This window comes from Pseudophryne corroboree, chromosome 6 (assembly GCF_028390025.1).
Source record: "Pseudophryne corroboree isolate aPseCor3 chromosome 6, aPseCor3.hap2, whole genome shotgun sequence".
In the NCBI taxonomy this organism is placed as follows: Eukaryota; Metazoa; Chordata; class Amphibia; order Anura; family Myobatrachidae; genus Pseudophryne; species Pseudophryne corroboree.
Genome location: NC_086449.1, coordinates 462,711,654 through 462,735,214, shown reverse-complemented (window position 1 = coordinate 462,735,214; position 23,561 = coordinate 462,711,654). Strand labels below are relative to the sequence as shown.

Here is a 23,561-nt window from a genome sequence, read left to right as displayed (position 1 = left end):
CAGTATCGAAGGCATAAAACCTTATGAACGTGTTCATGGAGGACCACGTAGCCGCCTTGTACAATTGGTCAAGGGTCGCACCACGTTGGACCGCCGAAGAAGGTCCAACAGACCGAGTAGAATGGGCCGTAATGTGAGCAGGAGCTGACAGACCAGCCTTCACATAAGCATGTGCAATCACCATTCTAATCCAACTGGCCAGGGTCTGCTTGTGAGCAGGCCAGCCACGTTTGTGAAATCCAAACAAAACAAAGAGAGAATCAGTTTTTGGAATAGAAGCAATTCTCTTCACATAGATACGGAAGGCCTGTACTACATCGCTCTTTGGGAGACAAGTCAGGAGAGACAAAGGCCGGAACCACAATCTCCTGATTGAGGTGGAACGAGGAAACCACCTTCGGCAAATAACCGGGACGAGTCCGAAGTACCGCACGGTCACGGTGAAAAATCAGATATGGGGAACTACAGGAATGGGCACCCAAATCCGACACTCTTCTAGCAGAGGCAATAGCCAGCAAGAACACCACCTTAAGGGAAAGCCACTTAAGATCAGCTGAACCAAGGGGTTCAAATGGAGGCTCCTGCAACGCCTCCAAAACCACGACAAGTCCTAAGGAGCCACAGGCGGGACATAGGGAGGTTGGATACGCAACACACCCTGAGTGAAAGTATGAACATCAGGTAAAGTCGCAATTTTTCTCTGAAACCACACCGACAAGGCAGAAATATGAACCTTGAGGGAGGCCAGACGCAGGCCTAAATCCAGGCACTGCTGCAGAAAAGCCAAAAGTTTGGCTGTACTAAACTTGGAAGCGTCATAATTGTTAGATGCGCACCAAACAAAGTAGGAATGCCAGACCCTATGGTAAATCCGGGCAGAAGCCGGTTTCCTGGCCCGCAACATAGTTTTAATGACCTCCTCAGAAAAACCCTTAGCCCTCAAGACGGAAGCTTCAAGAGCCACGCCGTCAAAGACCGCCGGGCTAAGTCCTGGTAGACATAGGAGCCCTGAACGAGGAGGTCTGGGCGTTGTGGAAGTAGAATTGGACGCTCCGACGATAGGCCCTGCAGGTCTGAGAACCAGTGCCGTCTGGGCCATGCTGGAGCTAAGAGAAGCAAAATTCCTTTTTCTTGCTTGTACTTCCGAATTACCCTGGGCAGGAGTGACAGCGGAGGGAACACGTACGGCAGCCGAAACCTCCACGGCACCGCCAGCGCATCCACGAATGCTGCTTGAGGATCCCTTGTCCTTGCTCCGAAGAACGGAACCTTGTGATTGTGTCGAGACGCAATCAGATCTACGTCTGGAAGACCCCACTTTTCCACTAGGAGTTGAAACACTTCTGGATGGAGGCCCCACTCGCCGGCATGCACGTCCTGACGACTGAGAAAGTCTGCTATCCAATTCAGGACTCCCGGAATGAAGATTGCCGATATGGCCGGTAGATGGCGTTCCGCCCAATGTAGAATCCGTGAGACTTCCTTCATTGCCAGACGGCTTCGAGTGCCGCCTTGATGATTTATGTAAGCCACTGTGGTGGCGTTGTCCGACTGCACTTGAACAGGACGGTTGTGAATTAAATGCTGGGCTAGGTTCAATGCATTGAAGACCGCCCGTAATTCCAGAATGTTGATTGAGAGGAGAGACTCCTCCTTGGTCCACCGACCCTGAAGGGAGTGTTGCTCCAGCACTGCGCCCCAACCTCTTAGACTGGCATCTGTCGTCAACAGGACCCAGTTGGATATCCAGAAGGGACGGCCCCTGCACAATTGTTGGTCTTGGAGCCACCAGAGCAGCGACAGACGGACATCCGGAATTAATGAAATCATTTGAGACCTGATCCGGTGAGGCAGGCCGTCCCACTTGGCTAGAATCAGCCTCTGGAGGGGGCGAGAATGGAATTGAGCATACTCCACCATGTCGAAAGCTGATACCATGAGGCCCAGCACCTGCATGTATCGACACTTGCGGACGAGAAAGGAAGCAACGAATCCTGTCCTGAAGCTTCAGGACGTTCTCCTGACACAAGAACAACCTCTGGTTGTGAGTGTCCAATGGCGCTCCCAAATGCACCATGCTCTGAGCAGGGATCAGGGAGGATTTCTTCCAGTTGATGAGCCACCCGTGGGCTTGTAGAAACCAGACCGTCATATCTAGATGACGTAGGAGAAGTTCTGGGGAATGTGCCAGGATTAACAAGTCCTCCAGATACGGCAGTATCCTGACCCCTTGAAGGCGGAGTACCACCGTCATCACCGCCATTACTTTGGTGAAGACTCGCGGAGCCGTTGTTAAACCAAAAGGTAACGCCCGAAACTGGTAATGGAGGTTGCCAATAGCAAACCTCAGGTATTGCTGATGTGACGCTGCTATAGGAATATGCAGGTAAGCATCCTGTATGTCCAGTGAGACCATGTAGTCCCCAGGTTCCAAAGCCAGAACTATAGAGCGAAGGGTTTCCATACGGAACTTGGAAATCTTCACAAACCTGTTCAATGCCTTGAGGTTGAGAATGGACCGGGAGGACCCATTCGGTTTCGGGACTAGAAACAGCGGAGAATAGTACCCCCGGCCCCTCTGCGCAAGAGGCACCTGTACTACGACTCCTGTATCCAGGAGGGTCTGTACCACCGAATGCAGAGTGTTTGCCTTTGTCTAGTCCAACGGGACGTCTGTCTGGCAAAATCGATGAGGGGGTCGGTTTTTGAAGGCTATGGCGTAACCTCGAGTGACGATTTCCCGTACCCAGGCATTTGAAGTGGTCTTCAACCATTCCTGGGTATACCCTAGAAGCCAGCCCCCCACCCTGGGATCCCCCAGGGGGAGGCCCACCCCGTCATGCGGCAGGCTTATCGGCCTTGGGAAGCTGGCTGACGGGATGCCCAGGCTCTTTTGGGCTTTGGCTTACCAGGTTTGGAAGTGCGGGCCTGCTTGTTGTACGCCTGACCTTTTGCTTTACCTGAAGGACGAAAGGGGCGAAAGGAAGTACCTTTAGCCTTCGATACAGAAGGAGCGGTACTTGGCAGACAGGCAGTTTTGGCAGTAGCCAAGTCAGCCACTATCTTATTTAAGTCCTCCCCAAACAGAATATCTTCCTTGAAAGGGAGTACCTCCAGGGTTTTTCTAGAGTCCAGATCCACAGACCAGGACCTCAGCCACAATATCCGGCGAGCCAGGACTGACGTAGTAGAGGCCTTGGCTGCTAGGATACCGGCATCAGAAGCCGCCTCTTTAATATAGCGAGAAGCTGTGACAATATAAGACAAGCATTGTCTAGCATGGTCAGAAGAGATTTCAGCTTCTAACTCCAAGGCCCATGCTTCAATAGCATCTGCAGCCCATGTTGCTGCAATAGTGGGCCTTTGTGCAGCACCCGTGAGGGTGTAAATCGCTTTAAGACAACCCTCCACACGATTATCCGTAGGCTTTTTTAGAGACGTGACTGTAGTGACAGGCAGAGCTAAGGAAACCACCATCCTAGCCACATGTGAGTATACTGGAGGAGGCGTTTCCCAATTCTTAGACAGCTCTGGTGCAAGGGGATAGCGAGCCAGCATCTTCTTTTGAGGCACAAACTTCGTACCTGGGTTTTCCCAGGGTTCCTGAAGTATATCCACTAGGTGATCAGAGTGAGGTAAAATTTGTTTAACCACCTTCTGACGCTTGAACCTATCTGGTTTCTTAGGAGGGATGGATGGCTCGGGATCATCCGTAATCTGTAGAATTAACTTAATAGCCTCAAAAAGATCAGGAACATCCACAGGTGAACTACCCTCCCCATCAGCAGTATCTGAGTCAGAACCTGTGGGGTCAGTGTAAGTGCCGTCTTCATTAGATGAGGTGTCAGTGACAGCAGTGGATTGTGAGGAGACAAGCGCTCGCTTAGAGGACCCCTTGGACTTAGGCGAGCGATGGTCAGACTTTTTAGTAGTCAGGGACTGGTTCAACTTCTTCAATTGAGCAGATAAATCGTCCGCCCATGGCGGATTAGCAGCAGGGACCACATACGGTTGTACCGGCATTGGGGGTCCCATAGGGGGTGTTAGTTTATTAACTAGCGCATGTAGAAGCGTGGAAAAAGCGGCCCACGGTGGGTCATTAGGTACCTCCGTTGCCACAGTCCCACTGGGGGGGAAGGAGCCCCAGAACCAGAGCCCACAGCTGCTATATTCTCCTCATAGGGATCTGTGGCTTCAGCAACACCGGCAGGGTGTTCAGCCCCAGAACCGTTACCCTCATAAGCAGACATGATATAACTTGCAGTATCAGGTAACACAGTACAATTGGCAGCAGCACAATACCTCTTACCCAAACCCCTGCGCAGTGTAGTCAGCACTAGCAGAGATAAAGGAGAGATATGGTGACTAAATCACAGAGAAAAATACGTATTAAAGCATATCTTTGTGAAAATCCTATATCAATATAAAACCTGACGCACCAAGCCCTCAGGTTATAGAATATAGGGATAGCAAGTTGAGTGAAAGACACGAAATGGACACCACTCAGCTATCAAATGCACACACAGATAGTCACAGTTTGTACAATGCAGAGGTTATTACTAACAATAATACTGCACTGGACTAGCTTATATATATAGCTATATAGTCAATAGATATAACACTGCACAGTAAGAACTAGCTGTATATCACAGGGTAATTGTACTAGAAAACCCTGACTAAATGCACTCTTTCTTAACTAGCACTGTCTAAAAAGGCAGGTAGAATACTTAAGTGTCATGTAAAGTCACAACACTGACAACCAGGCGGCTTTACACAGGAGGATTTGCCCAAGCAGTCCCAGGAACAGTGAAGCTGAGAGATAATGGCGCCCAGACACTGACAGGGAGTGCGGGAGACAGATATGCAGCTCCAGGGCGGGAACATTTGCGGGAAATGGCGCCCTGGGGCTGGGGGTTCAGGTCTAAGCCTTATCCCCCTGCTGGCAAAACCACCGGGTACTGTGGGCTACTGAAAATGGTTTAGAGAGAGAACCTGACCTGCACCCATGCCCTGGTGATCTAGTGGGATCTGCCACAGTGTCCACCGCCAGCGAGCGCGGCCCGCCTCCCAATGACCGCGCCGGATCGTGATAAAGACCGGGTCCCGCAAGCGGGACCCACTCACCACCTCCTGAAGCGCGGTCACGTGATCCCAGAGAGCCCCCGTCGTGTGTGCCTGACGTGAAGAAAACCGGAGCCTCCTGCTGTAGTTACCTGGCAACCACGGCTCGGGAGTGTACAGCGCCGCTGGGGAGAGCTGGAGCTGCAGCAGTGAATGTCTTCTGACATTTACCACCGCTGCTGCCCTTGAAGTCTTCACTTTTTTCTGCAAAAAAAGATCTTCTTAGGGCTGCCTGGAGCAGCCCCTCTGTTATGTGCCTGCTTACTGCAGCACCAACTACAAAACTGAGCTCCTGTGCAGGGAGGCGGGGTTATAGAGGAGGCGGCGCTGTGCATTCTTCGAACAGTCAAAGCTTTGAGTCTGTTGGTGCCTCGGATCAAGATCCTACTCTACACCCCATTGTCTATCCTTGTGGAGCCCAGTGTACCCCGCAGCAGAAACTTCTGTTTTCCGCGATTTTTCCCAAAGTGTCACCCGTATTATTTTTACAGGAGACCAAATTGGATAACCTGTAAACAAAGATTTTAAACCTACCGGTAAATCTTTTTCTCGTAGTCCGTAGAGGATGCTGGGGACTCCGTAAGGACCATGGGGATAGACGGGCTCCGCAGGAGACATGGGCACTTTAAGAAAGACTTTAGGTATGGGTGTGCACTGGCTCCTCCCTCTATGCCCCTCCTCCAGACCTCAGTTAGAGAAACTGTGCCCAGAGGAGACGGACAGTACGAGGAAAGGATTTTTGTTAAACCAAGGGCAAGATTCATACCAGCCCACACCATTCACACCGTATAACTTGTGATAAACTAACCAGTTAACAGTATGAAAAAACATTGCATCAGTCGGAGACCGATGAAAACTATAACATAACCCTTATGTAAGCAAAACTATATACAAGTCTTGCAGAAGTAGTCTGCACTTGGGACGGGCGCCCAGCATCCTCTACGGACTATGAGAAAAAGATTTACTGGTAGGTTTAAAATCTTATTTTCTCTTACGTCCTAGAGGATGCTGGGGACTCCGTAAGGACCATGGGGATTATACCAAAGCTCCCAAACGGGCGGGAGAGTGCGGATGACTCTGCAGCACCGATTGAGCAAACAGGAGGTACTCCTCAGCCAGGGTATCAAACTTATAGAACTTTGCAAAGGTGTTTGAACCCGACCAAGTAGCAGCTCTGCACAGCTGTGGTGCCGAGACCCCTCGGGCAGCCGCCCAAGACGAGCCCACCTTCCTAGTGGAATGGGCCTTGACCGATTCTGGTGACGGCAATCCAGCCGTTGCATGTGCCTGCTGAATCGTGTTACAGATCCAGCGAGCAATAGTCTGCTTTGAAGCAGGAGCGCCAACCTTGTTGGCTGCATACAGGACAAACAGTGCTTCTGTTTTTCTGACTCTAGCCGTTCTGGCCACGTAAATTTTCAAAGCCCCGACCACATCAAGGGACTCTGAATCCTCCAAGTCTTGTGTAGCCACAGGCACGACAATAGGTTGGTTCATATGAAAAGATGACACCACCTTAGGCAAAAATTGAGAACGGGTCCGCAATTCCGCTCTATCCATATGGAAAATTAGATAGGGGCTTTTATGAGACAAAGCCGCCAATTCCAACACTCGCCTAGCCGAAGCCAAGGCTAACAACATGACCACTTTCCAAGTGAGACATTTCAACTCCACCGTTTTAAGTGGTTCAAACCAGTGCGACTTAAGGAAACTCAACACCACGTTAAGGTCCCAAGGCGCCACCGGAGGTACAAAAGGAGGCTGAATATGCAGCACTCCCTTCACAAAAGTCTGTACTTCTGGGAGAGAAGCCAATTCTTTTTGAAAGAAAATGGATAAGGCTGAAATCTGAACCTTAATGGAGCCTAATTTTAGGCCCAAATTCACTCCAGTCTGTAGGAAGTGAAGGAAACGGCCCAGATGGAATTCTTCCGTAGGAGCACTCCTGGCCTCACACCAAGAAACATATTTTCGCCATATACGGTGATAATGTTTAGCTGTCACGTCCTTCCTAGCCTTTATCAGAGTAGTAGAATGACCTCAACCGGAATGCCCTTTTCCGCTAGGATCCGGCGTTCAACCGCCATGCCGTCAAACGCAGCCGTGGTAAGTCTTGGAACAGAATAGGGCCCCTGTTGCAACAGGTCCTGTCTTAGAGGAAGAGGCCACGGATCTTCTGTGAGCATCTACTGCAGATCCGGATACCAGGCTCTTCGTGTCCAATCTGGAACAATGAGAATTGTCTGTACCCCTCTTTTTCTTATTATTCTCAACACTTTTGGGATGAGAGGAAGAGGAGGAAACACATAGACCGACTGGAACACCCACGGTGTCACTAGGGCGTCCACAGCTACCGCCTGAGGGTCTCTTGACCTGGCGCAATACCTCTCCAGCTTTTTGTTGAGGCGGGACGCCATCATGTCTATCTGGGGCAGTCCCCACTGACTTGCAATCTGTGCGAAGACTTCCTGATGAAGTCCCTACTCTCCTGGATGCAGGTCGTGTCTGCTGAGGAAGTCTGCTTCCCAGTTGTCCACTCCCGGAATGAACACTGCTGACAGTGCGCTTACATGATTTTCCGCCCAGCGAAGAATCCTGGTGGCTTCCGCCATTGCCACTCTGCTCCTTGTGCCGCCCTGGCGGTTTACATGAGCCACTGCGGTGATGTTGTCTGACTGGATCAGAACTGGTAAGTCGCGAAGCAAGGTCTCCACTTGACGAAGGGCGTTGTACATGGCCCTCAGCTCAAGGACGTTGATGTGAAGACAAGTTTCTTGACTTGACCAAAGACCCTGGAAGTTTCTTCCTTGTGTGACTGCTCCCCAACCTCGGAGGCTCGCGTCCGTGGTCACCAGAACCCAGTCCTGAATGCCGAACCTGCGGCCCTCTAGAAGGTGAGCACTCTGCAGCCACCACAGGAGAGATACCCTGGCCCTGGGGGACAGTGTGATCAACCGATGAATCTGTAGATGTGACCCGGACCACTTGTCTAGTAGGTCCCATTGGAAGGTCCTCGCATGGAACCTGCCGAATGGAATAGCCTCCTAAGATGCCGCCATCTTTCCCAGGATTCGAGTGCAGTGATGCACTGACACCTGTTTTGGTTTCAATAGGTTCCTGACCAGAGTCATGAGTTCTTGAGCCTTTTCCGTTGGAAGATAAACCCTTTTCTGGTCCGTATCCAGAATCATGCCCAAGAAGGTCAGACGAGTCGTAGGAACCAGCTGCGACTTCGGGATATTGAGAATCCAGACGTGTTGCTGTAACACTCTCAGTGAAAGTGACACGCTGGTCAGCAACTGCTCTCTTGATCTCGCTTTTATGAGGAGATCGTCCAAGTACGGGACAATTGTGACCCCCTGCTTGCGCAGGAGCACCATCATTTCCGCCATTACCTTGGTGAAAATCCTCGGGGCCGTGGAAAGCCCAAACGGCAACATCTGAAATTGGTAATGACAATCCTGTACCGCAAATCTCAGGTACGCCTGATGAGGTGGATATATTGGAACATGAAGGTATGCATCCTTTATGTCTAGGGATACCATAAAATCCCCCCTTCCAAGCTGGCGATGACCGCTCTGAGTGATTCCATTTTGAACTTGAACCTTTTCAAGTATAGGTTCAGGGATTTTAAATTTAAAATGGGTCTGACCGAACCGTCCGGTTTCGGGACTACAAACAGGGTTGAGTAATATCCCCTCCCTTGTTGCAGTAGGGGAACCTTGGCCACCACCTGTTGAAGATACAATTTGTGAATTGCATTTAACACTAACTCCCTTTCTGAGGGAGAAGCCGGCAGGGCCGATTTGAAAAACCGGCGAGGAGGCACCTCTTCGAATTCCAGCTTGTAACCCTGAGAAACAATTTCTACTGCCTAGGGATCCACCTGTGAGTGAACCCAGATGTGGCTGAAAAGTCGAAGACGTGCCCCCACTGGGGCGGACTCCCGTATCGGAGCCCCAGCGTCATGCGGTGGATTTTGTAGAGGCCGGGGAGGACTTCTGTTCCTGGGAACTAGCTGTGTTGTGTAGCTTCTTTCCTCTGCCCTTACCTCTGGCAAGAAAGGACGCACCTCGTACTTTCTTGTTTCTCTGTGACCGAAAGGACTGCATCTGATAATGTGGCGCTTTCTTAGGCTGTGAGGGAATATAAGGCAAAAAATTGGATTTACCAGCTGTAGCTGTGGAGACCAGGTCCGAGAGACCTTCTCCAAACAATTCCTCACCCTTGTAAGGTAAAACCTCCATATGCCTTTTTGAGTCGGCATCACCTGTCCATTGCCGGGTCCATAGGAATCGTCTAGCAAAAATCGACATAGCGTTGAATCTAGAACCCAATAGACCAATGTCTCTTTGAGCATCTCTCATATATAAGACAGCATCTTTTATATGTCCTAGGGTCAATAAGATGGTATCTTTATCCAGGGTTTCAATTTCCGCTGATAAGGTATCCGTCCATGCTGCTACAGCGCTACACACCCAGGCCGACGCAATAGCCGATCTGAGTAAGGTACCCGAATGCGTGTAAATGGACTTCAAGGTAACCTCCTGCTTGCGATCAGCAGGATCCCTGAGGGTAGCCGTATCCTGGGATGGCAGCGCTACCTTCTTGGATAAGCGTGTCAATGCTTTGTCCACCCTAGGGGAGGATTCCCACCGTATCCTGTCCTTTGGCGGAAAAGGATACGCCATAAGAATCCTTTTGGGAAAATGCAGTTTTTTGTCTGGAGATTCCCAAGCTTTTTCACATAACTCGTTCAGCTCATGTGAGGGAGGAAAGGTTACTTCAGGTTTCTTTTCCTTATACATGTGTACCCTCGTGTCAGGGACAGGGGGTTCCTCTGTGATATGCAAAACATCTTTTATTGCAATAATCATATATTGAATACATTTAGCCAATTTTGGCTGTAACTTTGAATCAACGTAGTCGACACTGGAGTCAGAATCCGTGTCGGTATCTGTGTCTACTATTTGGGATAGTGGGCGCTTTTGAGACCCCGGAGGTCCTTGCGACATAGAGACATACATGGGTTGATTCCCTGGCTGTTCCCTAGCTTCCGCTTTGTCTAATATTTTGTGCAATAAATTTACATTAGCACTTAAAACATTCCACATATCCATCCAGTCAGGTGTCGGCATTGTCGACGGAGACACCACGTTCATTTTCTCCTCCTCCTCCCCGGAAAGCCTTCTACCTCAGACATGTCGACACACGCGTACCGACACACCACACACTCAGGGAATCCTCTTATCTGAAGACAGTTCCCCCACAAGGCCCTTTGGAGAGACAGAGAGAGAGTATGCCAGCACACACCCAGCGCTATATGACCCAGGAAAAAACACAATGTTTACCTAGATAGCGCTGTAATCTGTATATTGCGCCAAATATGTGGCCCCCTCCTTCTTTAAAACCCTCTTTCACCGTGGATAAGCAGGGGAGAGTCCGGGGAGCTTCCTCTCAGCGCTGTGATGTGGAGAAAATGGCGCTGGTGAGTGCTGAGGAAGAAGCCCCGCCCCCTCAGCGGCGGGCTTCTGTCCCGCTCAAATATGTAAAAAACCTGGCTGGGGCTCTTTATATATACAGTGCCCAGCTGTATATATATACTTTTGCCAGAAAACGAGGTTTATTGCTGCCCAGGGCGCACCCCCTGCGCCCTGCACCCTTACAGTGTCTGCCTGTGTGTGCTGTGTGGGAGCAATGGCGCACAGCTTTACTGCTGTGCGTTACCTCAGTGAAGATCTGAAGTCTTCTGCCGCCTCTGAAGTCTTCTTACTTCTCATACTCACCCGGCTTCTATCTTCCGGCTCTGCGAGGAGGACGGCGGCGCGGCTCTGGGACGGACGGCGAGGGTGAGACCTGCGTACCGATCCTTCTGGAGCTAGTGGTGTCCAGTAGCCTTAGAAGCAGAGCCTTGAAACTCACAGAAGTAGGTCTGCTTCTCTCTCCTCAGTCCCACGATGCAGGGAGTCTGTTGCCAGCAGGCTCCCTGAAAATAAAAAACCTAACAAAATACTTTCTTTCAGGAAACTCATGAGAGCTCCCTGTAATGCACCCTGTCTCCTCTGGGCACAGTAGTAAACTGAGGTCTGGAGGAGGGGCATAGAGGGAGGAGCCAGTGCACACCCATACCTAAAGTCTTTCTTAAAGTGCCCATGTCTCCTGCGGAGCCCGTCTATCCCCATGGTCCTTACGGAGTCCCCAGCATCCTCTTGGACGTAAGAGAAAAAAAAAAAACCCTGTGTGTTTTTGGTAGAAACAGCACCAGTTTCGAATGAAAATGGGTCTGTTTCCTGGGATTTGGTAATATATGTAATATATGCACAGGGCTGTAACTAGTGTGGTGCGGCTGGGTGATTCTTCTCCAGGCAGGCCTAAAGTTAGGCTCCGTTCAAGTGCAGTTTCGGCCTTATAAATTTTCTTTCAAGAAAGAATTGGCGACCTTTCCGGAAGTTCGGACCTTCGTGGAAGGAGTACTGCACATTTAACCTCCATTTGTGCCCCCATTAGCACCGTGGGTCCTTGACGCGGTGTTGAGTATCTTGTGTCACAATGATTGGAACCTTTATGAAAGGTTGTGTTAAAGATTCTCTCTTGGAGAGTGGTCATGTTTTTGGCTTTGGCGTCCGCACGGCGGGTGTCGGAAGTGGCGGCTGGGTCTCACAGGAGCCCTATTTGATCTTCCAGGTGGAAAGAGCGAAATTGAGAACTCGGATATTAGTTCTGACAAAAGTGGTTAGGTGTTTCACAGAAACCAGCCTATTTGATGCCTGTGGTTACTTAAGCATTGGCTGATTCAAGGTCTCTCGATGTAGTCAGGGTTTTGAATATTTATGTCGCCAATTGGCCCAGATTGGGGAAACAGAGGCTCTGTTTGTCCAGTAGGCCCCAGCGTGATTGGGGCGCCTGCGTCTCTGTAGTCTGTTACATGCTAGATCTGTGATGCGATTCGGCGTGCTCGTTCTACGGCTGGATTGCCGTTACCGCAGTCGGGGGTGACCCATTCTACTAGGTAAATGGACTCTTCTTGGGCCGATGCCCGAGGAGTCTCACCGGTTCAGCTTTGACGAGCGGATACTTGGTCAAGTTCAAACACTTTTGCTAAGCTCTATAAGTTTGATACCCTGGCTGATGGGGACCTCATGTTTGCTCAATCGGTGCTGCAGAGTGGCCCGCACTCTCCCGCCCGGTCTGGAGCTTTGGTATAAACCCCATGGTCCTTACGGAGTCCCCAGCATCCTCTAGGACGTAGGAGAAAATAAGAATTTACTCACCGGTAATTCTATTTCTCGTAGTCCGTAGTGGATGCTGGGGACTCCGTAAGGACCATGGGAAATAGCGGGCTCCGCAGGAGACAGGGCACTCTAAAGAAAGATTTAGTACTATCTGGTGTGCACTGGCTCCTCCCTCTATGCCCCTCCTCCAGACCTCAGTTAAGGAAACTGTGCCCGGAAGAGCTGACATTACAAGGAAAGGATTTTGGAATCCAGGGTAAGACTCATACCAGCCACACCAATCACACTGTACAACTTGTGATAAACTTACCCAGTTAACAGTATGAACAACAACTGAGCATCACTCAACCGATGCTACATAACCATAACCCTTTGTTAAGCAATAACAATATACACGTATTGCAGAAAGTCCGCACTTGGGACGGGCGCCCAGCATCCACTACGGACTACGAGAAATAGAATTACCGGTGAGTAAATTCTTATTTTCTCTAACGTCCTAGTGGATGCTGGGGACTCCGTAAGGACCATGGGGATTATACCAAAGCTCCCAAACGGGCGGGAGAGTGCTGATGACTCTGCAGCACCGAATGGGCAAACACCAGGTCCTCCTCAGCCAGGGTATCAAACTTGTAGAACTTTGCAAATGTGTTTGAACCCGACCAAGTAGCAGCTCGGCAAAGCTGTAATGCCGAGACCCCTCGGGCAGCAGCCCAAGAAGAGCCCACCTTCCTTGTGGAATGGGCTTTTACTGATTTTGGAGGCAGCAATCCAGCCGCAGAATGAGCCTGCTGAATTGTGTTACAGATCCAGCGAGCAATGGTTTGCTTTGAAGCAGGAGCACCCAGCTTGTTGGATGCATACAGGATAAACAGCGAGTCAGTTTTCCTGACTCCAGCCGTCCTGGCAACATAGATCTTCAAAGCCCTGACTACATCAAGCAACTTGGAATCCTCCAAGTCACGAGTAGCCGCAGGCACCACAATGGGTTGGTTCAGATGAAAAGATGACACCACCTTTGGCAGAAACTGCGGACAAGTTCGCAATTCTGCCCTGTCCATATGGAAAACCAGATAGGGGCTTTTACATGACAAAGCCGCCAATTCTGACACGCCTAGCTGAGGCTAGGGCCAACAGCATGACCACTTTCCACGTGAGATACTTTAGCTCCACCGTCTTAAGTGTCTCAAACCAGTGGGATTTCAGGAAAGCCAAGACCACGTTAAGATCCCAAGGTGCCACTGGTGGCACAAAAGGAGGCTGAATATGCAGCACTCCCTTAACAAACGTCTGAACCTCAGGCAGTGAAGCCAGTTCTTTTTGAAAGAAAATGGAAAGGGACGAAATCTGGACCTTTATGGACCCTAATTTTAGGCCCATAGTCACACCTGACTGTAGGAAGTGCAGGAATCGACCCAGCTGGAATTCCTCTGTAGGGGCCTTCCTGGCCTCACACCAAGCAACATATTTTCGCCATATACGGTGATAATGTTTTGCGGTCATGTCCTTCCTAGCCTTTATCAGCGTAGGAATAACTGCTTCCGGAATGCCCTATTCTGCTAGGATCCGGTGTTCAACCGCCATGCCGTCAAACGCAGCCGCGGTAGTCTTGGAACAGACGGCCCTTGTTGTAACAGGTCCTGTCTGAGAATCAGACGCCATAGGTCCTCTGTGAGCATTTCTTGCAATTCCGGGTACCAAGTCCTTCTTGGCCAATCCAGAACAATGAGTATTGTTCTCACTCCTCTTTTTCTTACAATTCTAAGCACCTTTGGTATGAGAGGAAGAGGAGGAAACACATAGACCGACTGGAACACCCACGGTGTTACTAGTGCGTCCACAGCTATCGCCTGAGGGTCCCTTGACCTGGCGCAATATCTTTTTAGCTTTTTGTTGAGACGGTACGCCATCATGTCCACTGTGGCAATTCCCATCGATTTGCAATCTGCGTGAAGACTTCTTGATGAAGTTCCCACTCTCCCGGGTGGAGGTCGTGTCTGCTGAGGAAGTCTGCTTCCCAGTTGTCCACTCCCGGAATGAACACTGCTGACAGTGCTAGTACGTGATTCTCCGCCCACCGAAGAATCCTGGTGGCTTCTGCCATTGCCACCCTGCTTCTTGTGCCGCCCTGGCGGTTTACATGGGCCACTGCCGTGATGTTGTGTGACTGAATCAGCACTAGCTGGTTTCGAAGCAGAGGCTCCGCTTGACTCAGGGCGTTGTATACGGCCCTTAGTTCCAGGATACTGATGTGCAGACAAGTCTCCTGACTTGACCACAACCCTTGGAAGTTTCTTCCTTGAGTGACTGCCCCCCACCCTCGGAGGCTTGCATCCGTGGTCACCAGGACCCAGTCCTGTATGCCGAATCTGCGGCCCTCGAGGAGGTGAGCACCTTGTAGCCACCACAGAAGAGACACCTCCTGGGGGACAGGGTGATCATCTGATGCATCTGAAGATGCGATCCGGACCACTTGTCCAGCAGATCCCACTGAAAGATCCTCGCATGGAACCTGCCGAAGGGAATGGCTTCGTATGACGCCACCATCTTTTCCAGGACTCGCGTGCAGCGATGCACCGACACCTGTTTTGGCTTTAGGAGGTCTCTGACCAGAGTCACGAGCTCCTGAGCCTTCTCCTCCGGGAGAAACACCTTCTTCTGGTCTGCGTCCAAAATCATGCCCAGGAAGGGCAGACGCGTCGCAGGAATCAGCTGCGACTTTGGAATGTTCAGAATCCAGCCGTGCTGACGCAACACTTCCTGAGAGAGTGCTACGCTGATCAGCAACTGCTCCCTGGACCTCGCCTTTATGAGGAGATCATCCAAGTATGGGATAATTGTAACCCCTTGCCTCCGAAGGAGCACCATCATTTCCGCCATCACCTTGGTAAAAACTCTCGGTGCCGTGGACAGGCCAAACGGCAACGTCTGGAATTGGTAATGACAGTCCCGTACCACAAACCTGAGGTACTCCTGATGAGGTGGATAAATGGGGACATGCAAGTAAGCATCCTTGATGTCCAGAGACACCATAAAATCCCCTTCCTCCAGGCTTGCAATGACCGCTCTGAGCGATTCCATTTTGAACTTGAATTTCTTCAGATAAATGTTCAGGGATTTTAAATTTAAAATGGGTCTGACCGAACCGTCCGGTTTCGGTACCACAAACATAGTGGAATAGTAGCCCTTTCCCCGTTGAAGGGGGGGGGACCTCTACCACCACCTGCTGGAGAAAAAGTTTGTGAATTGCCTCCAACACTATTCTCCCTTTCCACGGGGGAAGTTGGTAAGGCCGATTTTAGGTAACGGAGAGGGGGCATCACCTCGAATTCCAGCTTTTATCCCTGAGACACAATTTGTATAGCCCAAGGATCCTCCTGTGAGCGAACCCACTGGTGGCTGAAATGTCGGAGACGCGCCCCCACGGCTCCGCCTGTGGAGCCCCAGCGTCATGCGGTGGATTTAGTGGAAGCCGGGGAAGACTTTTGTTCCTGGGAACTAGCTGCATGGTGCAGCTTTTTTCCTCTACCCCTGCCTCTGGCAAGAAAGGACGCACCTCTGACCTTCTTGCTCCTCTGAGAACGAAAGGACTGCATTTGGTAATACGGTGCTTTCTTAGGTTGTGGAGGGACATAAGGAAAGAAATTTGACTTCCCAGCCGTAGCTGTGGAAACTAGGTCCGAGAGACCGCCCCCAAATAATTCCTCACCCTTATAAGGTAAAACCTCCATGTGTTTTTTAGAGTCGGTATCCCCTGTCCATTGCCGAGTCCATAAGACCCTTCTGGCAGAAATGGACATTGCGTTAACTCTAGAGCCCAGCAGGCAAATGTCCCTCTGGGCATCCCGCATATATAGGACCGCGTCCTTGATATGTGCCAGGGTCAGTAGAACAGTGTCCCTGTCCAGGGTATCTATCTCCTCAAACAGAGAATCCGTCCATGCAGCTACTGCACTACATATCCAGGCCGAAGCAATTGCTGGCGTCAGCAGTGTGCCAGAATGTGTATAAACAGACTTCAGGATAGCTTCCTGCTTTCTATCCGCAGGATCCTTTAGGGTGGCCGTATCCGGAGACGGCAGGGCCACCTTCTTGGACAAGCGTGTCAACGCCTTGTCTACCCTAGGGGAGGATTCCCAGCGTAACCTGTCCGTTGGCGGGAAAGGATACGCCATAAGTAATCTCTTGGAAACTATCACCTTCCTGTCAGGGGAATCCCACGCTTTTTCACATAATTCATTTAATTCATGTGAAGGGGGAAAAGTCACTTCATGCTTTTGCTCCCCATACATATAAATCCTCTTGTCAGGGACAGGATTTTCCTCAGAAATGTGTAATACATCCTTCATTGCTACAATCATGTAGCGGATGGCTTTAGTCATTTTAGGCTGCGACTTTGCCTCATCGTCATCGACACTGGAGTCAGATTCCGTGTCGACATCTGTGTCAACTATCTGGGATAGTGTGCGCTTTTGAGACCCTGACGGCCTCTGCGCTGTAGGATCAGGCATGGGTTGAGACCCTGACTGTCCCCCGGTTACAGTTTTATCCAATCTATTATGCAAGGAGTTTACATTATCATTTAACACTTCCACATATCCATCCAATCAGGTGTCGGCACCGTCGGCGGCGACACCACACTCAGCTGCACTTGTTCTGCCTCCACGTATCCTTCCTCATCAAACATGTCGACACAGGCGTACCGACACACAGGGAATGCTCTGACTGAGGACAGGACCCCACAAAGGCTTTTGGGGAGACAGAGAGAGAGTATGCCAGCACACACCCCAGCGCTATATAACCCAGGGATTACACTGTACCTTAGTGTTTACCCTGTAGCTGCTGTTAATATATATATATATATATATATATATATATATACACATACTGCGCCTAAATGTATGTGCCCCCCCTCTCTTTTTTACCCTTTAATGCACCTGTATACTGCAGGGGAGAGCCTGGGGAGCGTCCTTCCAGCGGAGCTGTGAAGAGAAAATGGCGCTGGTGTGCTGAGGAAGAAGGCCCCGCCCCCTCAGCGGCGGGCTTCTGTCCCGCTTTAATGTGTAAAAAATGGCGGGGGCTCGGGCATATATACAGTCCCAGACTGTATATATGTCTCTTTTTGCCAAAAAAGGTACTTAATTGCTGCCCAGGGCGCCCCCCCCTGCGCCCTGCACCCTACAGTGACCGGAGTGTGTGGTGTGCTGTGGGAGCAATGGCGCACAGCTGCAGTGCTGTGCGCTACCTTAAGTGAAGACAGGAGTCTTCAGCCGCCGATTTCGATGTCTTCATGCTTCTGCTGCTTCTGTTCTTCTGGCTCTGCGAGGGGGACGGCGGCACGGCTCCGGGAACGGACGATCAAGGTTAGGTACCTGTGTTCGATCCCTCTGGAGCTAATGGTGTCCAGTAGCCTAAGAAGCGCTACCTAGCTGCCGTGAGTAGGTTTGCTTCTCTCCCCTCAGTCCCTCGTAGCAGAGAGTCTGTTGCCAGCAGAAGCTCTCTGAAAATAAAAAACCTAACAAAATACTTTCTTTTCTAGCAAGCTCAGGAGAGCCCACTAGGAGCACCCAGCTCGGCCGGGCACAGATTCTAACTGAGGTCTGGAGGAGGGGCATAGAGGGAGGAGCCAGTGCACACTAGATAGTACTAAATCTTTCTTTAGAGTGCCCAGTCTCCTGCGGAGCCCGCTATTCCCCATGGTCCTTACGGAGTCCCCAGCATCCACTAGGACGTTAGAGAAAATAGGATTTTAATACCTACCGGTAAATCCTTTTCTCTTAGTCCGTAGAGGATGCTGGGCGCCCGTCCCAGTGCGTACTGCGTCTGCAGTTATTGGTTATGGTTACACTCTTGTGGTGGTTCTTTTCTGTCAGGCTGTTGCTGACGTTGTCCATGCCATGGCATGCGGTGTCTTATTATTGGTTGTGTTGACACACTGGTTGTGTTACATATTCTCTCAGCATGTGGCTGTGTATTGTCCATGCCGTTGGCTGGTATTCTTTTGAATGCCACGTTCTCCGGTATGTTCGTGGTGTGAGCTGGTATGACACTCACCGTGTTTAAACAATAAATTCTTTCCTCGAAATGTCCATCTCCCTGGGCACAGTTTTCTAACTGAGGTCTGGAGGAGGGGCATAGAGGGAGGAGCCAGTGCACACCCATACCTAAAGTCTTTCTTAAAGTGCCCATGTCTCCTGCGGAGCCCGTCTATCCCCATGGTCCTTACGGAGTCCCCAGCATCCTCTTGGACGTAAGAGAAAAAAAAAAACCCTGTGTGTTTTTGGTAGAAACAGCCCCAGTTTCGAATGAAAATGAGTCTGTTTCCTGGGATTTGGTAATATATGTAATATATGCACAGGGCTGTAACTAGTGTGGTGCGGCTGGTACTGCCACAAAGAGCGCAGATACCTTGTGGATGGAACTGGCCACTGTCGTCATCTATAGTGGCCTTACTCCTGCTGCATGCATATTAATAGCCCTGTGCCTGGCTCCTTTTCTGCCGAGCGCACTACTACTATACTATGCACTGCAGGGGGCAATGACTGTTCTGTGCTCCACCTTCCCTGGCTCGTGTAGTGTCTGCAGAGAAAGACGTAATGCCACCATGATGTCGCTCCAAAATCCAGACTCCTGACCACTGTGCACTGCCGGGGAGCCTTTCTGTTGGTCAGACAGGTACTGCTACTGTGTGGGCATACTGTGTAAGGGGAACTTATGTGTTGCATAATGTGCATAAGGGGTACTGTGTAGTATAATGTGAATAAGGGACTCTAATGCATAATATATAATGGATACTATTGTGTGGTGTAACGTGTATAAGGGGTACTACTGTGTAGTGTAATGTGTATAAGGGACAATACTGTGTAGTGTAGTGTGAAGAAGGGTACTATTGTGTGGTGTAATGTGAATGAGAGACACTACTGTGTGGTGTAATGTTGACAAGGGGCACTACTATACTGTGTAATGTGAGTGAGGGGCACTAGTGTGTCATAATTTGAATTGGGTGCACTATTGTGTAGTTACATCCCTCCCCATGAGACCACGTCCTCATTTCGGCATGCTGCGCCTATAGAAAATATGGGGGGCACCAGTCCCTTACCTTGTCTGGGGCGCTAAGCCCCCTAGAAACACCCCTGCTTCCATCAATACAACACCTCTACGTACCTATCAAACCATTATTGAGCTTTTTAGAGCAAGTTACCTGAAAAATGTCATGGCTTTAGTGGCAAAATATGATAAATTCCTCCATGTTTGCGATTAGTCATTGGAAGGCCTGTGCCAAAGATCTTGCACTGTTTCCTGACATTTCTACCTTACAATAAAGAATTTTCCCACCTTTTGTCTGCTCAAGGGTCTGCACAGAAAAAGATTTCCTCGGAGAAAGCAATGAGAGTGCATCCCATTAAGGATCCTTAATCATTAAAGGTCTGTTGCACTTGGGTGGATATTACTCAGGAATAGGTTTGTTTATGTTATTTGCCAATTAACTTTTATCCAATATAATCAATGAGAATTTCTATCATTAGTAATGTAGATGTACAGATATGTTTTCATATACTATTGCCGCAGACTTGCCAAACATCCCACCTTGGCACGCCAAGTCCAGTGCAACTCTGCATACGCCAGGTATCTTTTTCACTTGAATGTCTGTCTTAACTGCAATGTGATGCAACATATTCGCTTCACGAGACTGCACAGATTCATTTTATATGCAACAATTCTATAAAAGTGGACACTGTTCTAGATATTATCTTCTAGAAGGTGCTAGATAAATGATAAGTAGAATCTGATTGGTTGCTATTTTCGACATCTCCACTTCTATAACCCACACTTTAGGGGTATGAAGACACATCTGTCCTGATATTTCAAAGTGTAATGAAGAATCTGACTATTTTATAAGTGATATATAGTCTAAGGCTTAAGAGAATTCTACAAATTATTGTTAATAAAAGGTAATCTGAATTATGATGTTTCCATTTGTGACTATATGTGCAGATCAAGTATAAGTTACTTTGTAATATAGGTGGATGTCCCATGTTATGTAGTCAATTCAATAAACTGTAAGTGGAGTAACAGATTAGGAATGTGTCTGTAATGCAGTGATCATGCCATTCAAGTCTAACATGACGTACAGTCACATTATGGCGTGGATGGAGTTATTGTGGCATCATCTGGTGCTCCTTCCACTTCACAAGCTGCCATATTGCACCATAAGACCAAACTTAATCTACTTATACCAAACATTAGAGTCATGCAAAGAAAGGAATGTAGTTAATATCCCGTTGGTCGGGATCTCGGCAGTCAGAATACAGACGCCGGGATCCTGACCGCCGAGAATGCCAACAGCTGTGCCAGAGCTATTCCCACTTGTGGGTGTCCACAACGCCCACAAGGGGCATTCTAGTGCTCGCCCTGCTGCCGCATTCTGACGGCCGGGATCCCGATGCCGGTATACTGAGCTCCGGGGCCCTGGCTGCCGGGGTTCGATCCCCAACTCCAAAGAAAAACCATGTACAAAAATGTATGGCCAGGCACAGTAATACAGAGACCTGAAAAAAAGCAAAAAAAATTAATGAAACAAAAATGGCCTACACTGAAGAGCTTTTGAAGAGCTTTTGAAGTATGGCTGGCACAAGTTTTAATACAGCACATCTATAATATCTTCTGTATTTGCTTTTTTTTTGCCAGCTCAGTTTATTACTTTGCTTTATCTCAAATCTACTTTTATACAAGTCCAACCACAAGAGAGCTTTGAACAGCTCATTTCAGATAACTACACAACCTGCTGTGCAGTAGCCTCTCTTACTGTGATCTTCAAATCCATTAATGGTTTTATACCTGTGACAGAAAGCTGCTGGCATATCTCCGGTGCATCAAAGGCTGCCAACTTTTGACCTGTATGTAAGATAAAAGAAAATATCTTAACACAGTTTATGATTGCATTCCAACAAACAGTTCAATACTGGAAACCACGATAATACAGTACAAATACTCTATTTAGTTTATCTCCGGAAGCAAATGCAATTAACATACAATGACCAGTAAGTTGTAGTGTTTGTAAACTTAAATAGTTTGCTTGAAATAAACAACAATACAGATGTGTCCTCATTCAAAGACAGCACCACTTTGCATGGGTCACTGAACAACTGGGTAATTAGCAACAACATGTCCTGGCATACCACACCTAAAACATTTAAGTACATGATTGTCAAGTCTTTCATGTGGCTGGCACTATTCTGGCCCCTCTAGCCAATCTCTGGGCTGGGTGCTTACAGTCTCTTCATTTTTAAGTTCTGTTAACTGCCCTGCATCCTTTTCCCATACAAGGTTTTACTGAAGAGCGCTGGCGTGGATCTGGTCAGTAATTTCCCTGCCGCCAGATACCTCTCCAATATCTCTACCAACTGGTCAGCTGTCTTAGGATCCCCATGGCTCACCCACTTGCGCAAAACCATAGACAGTGACTTCAAATAATGGTCCATGACAACTCTTTCAACCATCTGAGGTCCAGTTAATTTCTCTGGTTGTAACAATTTCTTGGTCAGGTGGATGAGGTCACGCATTGGTGACTGGGGAGGCTTGTCAATGGAGTACTCCCAGGCGAGTCAGGATTGCCATTTTTAGCTTCTCATAGTCCAGAGCACTGCAGTGCGTAAGTCAATGGGGGTCATTCCGAGTTGATCGCTAGTGAAAAATGTTCGCAGCGCAGAGATTAAGTGAAAAAGCAGCACTTATGCGTATGCGGCGCAGTGCCCGACGTACTTTCACAATGGCCGATGTATTTATACACAAGGTCTAGTGACGCTTTTCAGTCGCAAAGCCAGCCGCAGAGTGACTGACAGGAAAGGGGCGTTTCTGGGTGTCAACTGACCGTTTTCAGGGAGTGTTTGAAAAAACGCAGGCATGCCAGGAAAAAATGCAGGCGTGACTGGCTGAACGCAGGGCGTGTTTGTGACGTCAAATCCGGAACTGAACAGTCTGAAGTGAACACAAGCTAGGAGTAAGTCTGGAGCTACTCTGAAACTGCACATTTTTTTTTTGTAGCCGCTCTGCGATCCTTTCGTTCGCACTTCTGCTAAGCTAAAATACACTCCCAGTGGGCGGCGGCTTAGCGTTTGCACGTCTGCTAAAAACTGCTAGCGAGCGAACAACTCGGAATGACCCCCAATATGAGCTTTTTGAGACTCGCCTGAGAGAAAAAGAGTGCCAGCAGGCCTGTTCACTGTCCTTTAGGTCAGCTATCATGCTCGGCAGTAAACTCAAATGTGGTCAGATATGCCTTCACGTCATCAGCCACAGTAATTTTTTTGGAGGAAGTGACTAGCGCGAATGTAGCTGGTTTGGAAATTTGGGGAAGCATTTCCAGGCCATGTCGCAAGATGCAGCACTACCTCTTTTAAGGTCTCACGGTCTTGGTGCTGTAGCCTGTAGCTATTACGTCTTCCATGTCATCAGGGATTTCCAAATGGAAGGGTCTGGCTCTTTAATTGTACAGGTTTCCACAACTGTGCTGACAAAGCACCACTTGGTCTTGCTTTTGCATGTAAGGCACCAAAGTGCCCAGCAGGTATCACACTGTGGGAATAGTCTCCGCAGAATATCGCTCCTGCAATTTTACTGTGTGCTGTATCTATAGTCTGGCTTCTGACCAGACAAACATAGACCAGCTTCCTGCAGGTGCCTTTGCTGCTTCTTTCACTATGTGCCGATCAGGTGCAAACAAATTCTCTGCCACACTAACAGTGTAGGGGAAACATGTACCATCTCCTGGGGTAGATGGCAGAGCACAACAGCAGAGAGATCACACAAGTCCAAGGTTTCTGGTGCAAGTGGTCTCAACCAGTGTTATTAAGCAGCAAAACTAACACCTTGCCATCTGGCAGTAAACTAAACACAAGTCCCAACCTGACCGGTCTTCCCAAACATAGGCTCTCACCAATACAATCCATTTTGAAAGCAGCTGCGAGGCTAATTTTCCTCGCTAGACGTTCATCGTCTGCAGAACCGCTCTGTCAGTCCCTCCATTGGTTACCGGTATTCTACCGTATTGAATATAAAATACTTTTACTTACATACAAGGCTATTAACCAAACTGCACTAACATACATCTCTTCACTCATCTCAAAATATCTGTTTACTCTCATCCACACGCATTACTTGTTCACACTCAAAATTACAGGACTTTATCCGGGCTGCACCCACTCTGTGGAA

The 23,561-nt window shown here is 49.1% G+C and overlaps 1 protein-coding gene across 2 annotated transcripts in view; it reads right to left on the bottom strand.

Moving 5' to 3' along the window:
• POT1 (protection of telomeres 1) overlaps positions 1-23,561 on the bottom strand; it is a 318,561-nt gene that overhangs the window by 114,764 nt on the left and 180,236 nt on the right. For both annotated transcript variants that reach the window (XM_063927165.1, XM_063927166.1), the window contains exon 8: positions 21,189-21,245. In XM_063927165.1, the coding sequence (XP_063783235.1) occupies positions 21,189-21,245 (57 nt within the window). The remainder of the gene's footprint in view (positions 1-21,188; positions 21,246-23,561) is intronic.